An 8,139-nucleotide genomic window follows, 5' to 3' on the forward strand; every position below is an offset into this window, starting at 1 on the left:
GCCGCACCTTCAACCGTAAACCATTTTTTCTTCTTTAAATTATTGAAGTTAATATATTTACACATGGTGACAAAGTCATTATTTGTTTAAGAAAATTATAATTGGTATAAAATTTTTAAAATAGAATAATTTTTTTTTAATTTAAATGAATTGTACATATGAAAATTATTTATATATTTATAATATCAAGTTAATGGAAGAAAACATTTTATTAATTAAAAAAATAACTTTCAAACATGTTTTTTGTTTTATTTATTCTAAAAAAAATTATTAATTCAATCAAACATGTTTTTTTTTTTTTAGAACAAAAATTGTTTTCTAAAATTTAGTTCCTAAATGTAATTTTTCTTTTTCAAAAACATAAAAAATTATTTTCAAAAACTATTTTTTAGAACAATTTTTAAAAACAACATCTAGGACATAAGTTTTTATTAGGAAAAAGCATGTTTCTTGAATAGTTGATCTCCAGTAGCTAAGCTACATAAATCAGACAGCGATATATCCATTTGTCTCCATATATTCATACCTATATATGTACATCAACACTAGCCATTAAAAGATTGAAGCAGGAACGTACAACAAGTAGATTTTTTTTTTTGGCATCTTTCCATTATAAAGTTTGTACCAAATATGAGCTTGGTACACTGAGAATTCACTTTCTTCATTCTGGAACGTTTCCTTCGGTTTTATCTCCTTTCACGAGTCCACGTGTCATCTTCTCAGTGGAATGGATTTATAACAATTTATAACAGAAAATGTGCTATTGAATGTTAACAACTATATTTACATGGTCATAGCTATCTATACGTGTTCTTATGTACATGGATTAATGTTTGTGTTCATAAGAACACGAATTAATGTTCGTGTCCATTAGAACATGACTTACCCCGTATTTATAAGAACATGGATTATTGCCCATGTTCATAAGAACACGGATTATTGCTCGTGTCCATAAAAATATGGATAGTTCGTTTTGCTATTATGTCCACTTTAGATTAACGAATTTATTGTTGATCTAACTCTATGTACTTCTTAGGATTTATACTAATCTAGAAAACTCGAGATTATCCTCAATTCATTCTAAGGATGACTCAAATAAATATGACTAAGTTTGTTTAGGGGATTTTATTGACAGAAAGAAATTGATGAGAGAAAAACATTTTTTGCTTTTATTTAGAGTCACAAATTGTATACAAAAAGTAACATATAAGATGATTAAGGTGGTCTTTATTTTTTAAATCAATTTTAATATTTTAAATAATTTGTTTTTAACCTTTTTTTTTCCCTTATTACTTATTCAAAAAAATTTGATTGAAAAAAAAACCAAAATATTTTATTTTTTTTACTAAATATTAAAAATAACTTCTTCAACCAATCAAAACACAATCTCAATATCGTCTTTGTAGTAGCAATATTTAATTCTTAATACTTAAAAAAATAAAAAATAAATAACTTAATATTTAATATTATTAAGTTGTATTTATAATTAAATTTAATTTAATTTAAATAAAAATAACCAAACACCGTCTAAGATTATCTTATTTATGTGGTTGTTGTTCCATTATTTTGTATATACTTTTATTTATGTATATAGTTGATAATTGATCTAAATTTTATTATATTAAATATCAAATAGATACTTAAAATTTTGCACATATTAACATGTAATGGTAGTTTTCATGGTTGGCAGAGATAAGAGAACCAAGAGCCCTAAGATGAAAATGTTATATTAAATTTTTCTTCCTTTTTCTCCATCATGATTCATGTCAACCACGAAATTTCTCCGCTGTTTCAGTGAAATTTCATGACATTTTAAACCCTAGACCAACCTACAAGCAGGTTGGACAAATCATGTTTCTAGGCATCTTGGGTGGGACGCACGATAGAAACGTTACCCGAGCATAGACCCACCATGACATGCTAAGAGTGTCATGCCAAGGTCTGGTTTGATTATAGGAATTAGAAATTAGAAATGAATTTTTTTTTTATTAACAAAAAAGAACTCATTCGATTTCAATTACATAGAGTCACAAATTGAATACAAAAGTAGGGTCTTGTTTGGTCAATACTTGTTTTTAAAAACTTTTTTCAAATTAAAAATAAAAAATAATTTTTTTATATTTTATAAAAATAATAGTGTTTGAGAAGATACTTTTAAAAACGTTTTAAAATAAAAATAAAAATTTGTTTGGATAAGTTAAGTTTTCTATTTTGATTTTGGTAAAACATTGTAAATTTGACTTATATAATATTAATTAAATTTAGTTCAAGTTTTATTCAAAATAAAAAATAATTTTATAATTACAAATAAATTTAAAAATAAATAATTTTTAGTAAAACACCAATAATAATATTATAATAAAATCATAAATTGTATTATTTATAAAAAAAAAATTCATATTATTTTAATGCATATTAAAAAAATATAGATATTAGCATTTTTATAAAAGCATAATTGATTTATTTTTTATTAAAAATTATAATAAAAATTAATAAAGGTTAATGGTATTTTATTTAAAATGAATAAAAAATAATCTTTGACTTTTTAACATGTAAATACTCAAATAACAAACACATTATTCAAGAATGTTTTGATTTAATATACAATTAATTGAGCCTATTCACTTAATCAAAATATTCATAAAATTAAAAGATTTTTTTAAAAATCAAATTATGAATCATGTTTCATTTAATTTAGAACCTATTCACTTAATCATAAAATTCAAAAAATATAGTTTTATATATATGAAAAAATAGTGTAAGTCATGACTCATTTTTTATATATTATTTTATTGTAGTGATTATATATTTTTTTGTGTTCTAAATTATTTTTAAAAATTATTAAACTCATTACTAAATTTAACACAAAGTATTGTTTTATTTAAAGTTTATTATTCTAGTGAGAAAATTTATAAAAATATAATTATGTACAAAAAGAATAATAGAATTGAGAAAATAAAGGTTAAATCCAATAGGGGGTTGAATTGGGTTTTTTTTAAAAAAATTTCAAATACAACAAATTCAAGTAAAAGAAATACAAATATAAAAATCTTTTTCAAATACAACAAATTCAAGCAAAAGAAACACAAATATAAAGTGATAAGGTTAGAGAGAGCAAACTTATGTTTTATAGTGGTTCGACACTTCCTTACCTATCTTTACTATTCTCAAGCTCCTAACTAAATGAAAGTTCCACTATATTTAAAGTTTCAACCAAGCTTATCTTTACACTTGAATTCTAACTCGAATGAACTCTTACACAATCCCTTCAAGTCTTTACTCACTTGAAACTTTTAACACTCAAATAACAAGTTTGAATCTCCCAACATAACTCAACAAAGGCTTAAATGCTATGAATAATCATAAAAGTACACTAAAGAATATGGAAATGAAGATTTAATATATTAAGGAAAGAACGAGAGCTTTCGAGGAAAGAATTGCTCATTAATGAAGCAGAACTCTCAATTTATAGGTTTTTAGCCTTGGGAATTAAAAATGTCAAAAAGTGGTCTCAATCAATTGAGCTGAGGGTTGATTAGTTGATTAGCTGTTGGACAATAAATGCATGACACATAATCATTAAGCCTCGATTGAGAAGACATATCCTTCGACCGGGAATGTAAGGCTATTAGAAAGAGAGAGAATATTTTTTTGTATCTCTTGATCGGACCTCAACCAGGAAGGTGTAGCCAGTCAACTGGTACCTTAGTCGGTTGAACTGATTGGTCAATTCACCATTTTTGCCCCAAAACCTATCTTTTTTGTTATGTTTTCTTTTAACATTTAGACAATGTTTTTAGGTAAATTAATATGTCAATTTTGAAACAATTTGTTTAAGGTTCATTTGATAAAACTCGGGTTTAGATGAAGATGTAACTTTAATGCATAAATCGAGTTTTTAAATATACATGAAAATATATGAAAATCTTAAGGGCACTCATGTATTCATCTTATATGAGTTTTCTATTATTAGAAGTCTTCTAATTGTCTTGATCTTGCATTTACTGAGTCCTTTAATGAATTTTCAAACTAATACATGAAATTATTTATAATTCAAACCAATTAGAAACTTAATTATGATTATTATCATCAAAACACGATTAGGAGAACCCTTGGATAACAAAAACCATCGTGAATTAATTTTTATCCATAAATTTCTAATATTAATATGTTCACTATTTGAGTTTCAAATTACTATTAAAAATTATTAGACTTGTTAAAAAATCTAACACATTAACTCTTATTCGATTCAAAGTTTATTTGAAAAAAAAAATCATAAAAATATAGTTTTATATAGAAGAAAAATAATAGTCGTTAATATGTTTTTTTATATATTAGTTATATTACTATTTGAGTTTTAAATAATTTTTAAAAATCGTTAAACTCATTAATGAATTCAACATATTAAATCTTACTTGATTTGAAGTTTATTTGTTTATTGAAAAAAATTATAAAAATATGATAAATATAAAAAACAAACTAATCAAGTCATTTAAAATAAATTTTAATTTACGATTTTATAATGTTATTGAGTTATGTGGCTTTGTAGTACTAATTAATTTGGTTTTTGAGTTTGAAATTATTTTTTAAAATTAATAATTTAATATAACAAGTATAATTTGATTTAAAATTTATTTGTTTAATAAAAGTTTGTAAAAAAGTTAAAAGAAATTTAGAAAAACACCAATAATTTAAATAAAAATCATATTTAAAGATTTTCAATATCGTTATTAAATCATTTACAGAGAAGAAGAATGATATTTGAAATTTTATTTGTTTTTATGGATTTTTTTTAAAAAAAATTTCTCTATTTTTTTTATATAAATTATTGAAAATAACTCCTACTCGTTTTCTATTCACTTTGTTTTTAAAAAGCTGAAAACAAATAACAAACATCAAATACTATTATAAAATTTTAAAAATAATTTTCTAGTTTTAAAAAACTAAAATTATTTTTTAATCACATGGACTCTAAGATTTGTCTCTCTCATTGGACTTCCATTGCAATATGCCAATATCCAATTTATGTACCAAAAAGTGAACTTCATTCCTATAATTCGATTTCATTGCTTTATACCCTATTCATATCAATTTGCTTTATATTTTACTAATTTTAGGTTCATATTTTCCATACTTTAATGGTATTTATGTGATTTTTGTTGTATTTGTCCCTTGCTTTTATTTATCTATATCCTCTACAATGGATGTAAGTTTTACTATATAGTTTCTATAATCTAGATTACAAAGATCAAAATATCAAATGGATATCTTAAAATTTGCCCCTTGTAAACACCTAACAGTGGTTTCACAGCGGTGATGGCACTAGGGCTGTCGTAACTGTGACATAATGAAGAGGTCAACCATCAATTTTGTTGGACAAAGCATGTTTTTGGGCACCTTTGATGGGAGGCAGCAATCAAAACGATGCCGGAAACAGACCCATCATGACATGCTGAGAGTGTCATTCCAGGGTATGGTCTAATCCGAGGGTGGGTTGGATAACATTACATATGTAGAAATGAGGAAGAGTGATGGTATAAAAAACAAGAATACATCGGATTTCCATTATGTAGAAAGTGCATCTCACGTCAGCAGTGGGACCATCCCAACTACATCGGTGGTAGTATTATACATCTCGGACCCATTCGGACCCATCTCATGCCTAATCACCCCTCACATCAGCCCCCATATCCACGAAGGCGGTGGCGCCGGTGAGACATAGCAACGGCATCGGAGCTCTGCTCAAAAACTGGCTCGCTTTAGGGAGGTTAGATTGATGGCTGAACCCAACAGCGACGTGCCAACCTCGATGTCAAAGGAATCGTAACGCAGGAACAGCTCCACCACAAATAGCCTGGCGGCCAGCACCACGAAGTCTTTACCTGCGCACTGCTTATTCCCCAAGGTTGGATTCTCGGTTTCAGGTCCGTTTGACCAGAGCACGTGCTTCAGCAGCTTCTCACCCTCACCCACGAACCGATCCGGCACGAACTCTTCGGATCGTTCGAAGATTTTCGGGTCTTTGGTGGCGAACGGTTGGTACCCGAACAACATTTCACCTTCTTTGACTTCAAAAACAGAGTCGTGGCTTTCGATCACCAGATCCTGCTTCGCCTTGCCGTACTGCAATGCGACAGGGGGTTCGATCCGGAAGGCTTCGTATACAGTAGACTTCATCAGCGGCATCTGCTCCATGGACGCCATGGTCACTTTTCCGCCGTTGGATTTGACGACAGATCTAATCTCCTGGGCTAATTGGGTGTGCAGTTTCACTCCTCCTCGACCGACCCATTTGAGAATTGTTGGAAAGATGATTTTCATCCCTCCGAAGGAATTAAAGCACGTGGCGAAAAGGAGGTTGTGGCAAGCTTCCTCTCTTGATATCCCCATCTTCTCACCTTCGTCCAGAACATGAGTTGACGCGTCGTAGAAGAAGTCATAGAGCTTCTGGTAACTTGATTTAGCCAGAAATGCCGGGAGTGGAAAAGTGTGGATAAGGGGTTCTTCTATAAACTTGGGTAGGCCTAGAGTGAGGATGGGACTCAACTGGAAGACAACCCATGTCGTGATTAAGCCAGGCCCGTCAGTACCCAGTTTGGTATCAGCCGGCTTGGTGCCGTAGAGAGCGCGAGCAAGAAAGTTGAAGGATGCCTGATCGTTAGGGTCGGCGAAACTGGCTTTGCCTTTTGCTGCGAGTTCGCTTTCAAGGGTCTCGGAGAGCTCGGAGAAGCAGGAATGGAACTCTGGGATGACCCTGTCGCGGCTGGACTGGAGGAGGAAGAAGAGGAGGCGCTTGAGTTTGGTGTGATCGGGCTCGGATGGATCGAGATAGGAAAGAACTCTGAATCCGCCGGTGAATTCGGTGGAGGGCATGAAAGTTCCGGTGAAAACGTCCTTTTTTTCAACTTTGGAAACGTCAAAGAGTACAGGAAAACTCTTCCCATCCAGTAAAACGATGACTTTGGAGTTGGAGGAGATGAAAGGGCCGGGTGGCATGTTGGACCGGAACACGGTTGACTGGTGTTTCTGGGCTCTGGACCTGAAGAACTCTTCTCTGCCTTGATTATAGAAATAATCAAGACGATCTTTTATGGGACCGATGAAAGGGAGACCATAATCTCCGGGAATTTTCCTGATTGGACCGGGGGGCGTCACCTGAGACTGAGAAACCGGTACCGATGGTTTCTCAGAAACAGAGGCAAATATCGGGCGAACAATGAGCTTATGATTGGATGGCTTAGATGATTTTGTGTGTGTTGGGAATTGTAGTTGCAGGGAAGGGAAAGTTAGAGAAGGGGACGCCATGTCTAAAACTAAACCACTGAAAGCCCTCTTTCAGTCAGCTTTTGCATAGAATGGAGAGAGGAGAAAAGCTATTGGGCCTTGATACACTTTCCAAAATATCCACCCACCCATATATAGAGCTGTGAGTGGGATGGCGGGCCGACCGACTTGGAAAGCTAAATAGATTTATGGAGTCGTGAAAGATGTGCATTTTTCTTTTTCTTTTTCTTTTTTTATGAAGTACCCACACCTTTACATTTTCCCTCCCACAACTCCTCTGTCGCTTGTTCATTTTTTGGTCACCGAGTGTCTGTTACGCGCCCCTTGTTTAGGAGCGTCTACTCCACGTGTATGCAACAGTGATTTTTTGTTGCCCCGTCGGGAGGAAAAGGAACGTGGGACTGCTCTGTCGTTTTATGCCTGGACTGCCTAATCACGTGTTGTTTTAGCATTTGACTCTAAGGGTCTTGCCTCGGTGGCAGTAAGTTGTTCCTGTATTAGCTATTTGGGTTATTACATTACGTTTCGTAAATGATCTGTAATGGATAAATGTTCAATAAAAGAGCCACAGGGAGAGAGTTTGGACGGAGTAGAATCACCGTCCCATTCCCAAAGTACAAACGTCCAGAAAACTTGCAGCCGGCCAGCTTCCCCTTTAATCTGGTGCACTTGCCACGTGTGGAAACCGGCAACTAGTAAGTAATGTTTGAACCGAAATTATGGATACCGCGTTCCACAACTGGAATAGGGTTGTCCGGTTACAGAAATCTGGTCTTGACCATGGTTGGACTTGGAACCACTCAACCTTGGATGTTAACATCCCGGAGTCTGGACGACCTCCACGCTTGAAAGGAC

The 8,139-nt window shown here is 32.1% G+C and overlaps 1 protein-coding gene across 1 annotated transcript; it reads right to left on the reverse strand.

Moving 5' to 3' along the window:
- Window positions 1–5,537: 5,537 nt before the first annotated feature.
- On the reverse strand, window positions 5,538–7,870 carry LOC100267750 (allene oxide synthase 1, chloroplastic). The gene has a single exon (XM_002283744.5). The coding sequence runs from the start codon at window positions 7,303–7,305 to the stop codon at window positions 5,743–5,745; it is 1,563 nt and encodes a 520-aa protein (XP_002283780.1). The 5' UTR covers window positions 7,306–7,870; the 3' UTR covers window positions 5,538–5,742.
- Between the last annotated feature and the right edge of the window lie 269 nt (window positions 7,871–8,139).

This window comes from Vitis vinifera, chromosome 18 (assembly GCF_030704535.1).
Source record: "Vitis vinifera cultivar Pinot Noir 40024 chromosome 18, ASM3070453v1".
Taxonomy (NCBI): domain Eukaryota; kingdom Viridiplantae; phylum Streptophyta; class Magnoliopsida; order Vitales; family Vitaceae; genus Vitis; species Vitis vinifera.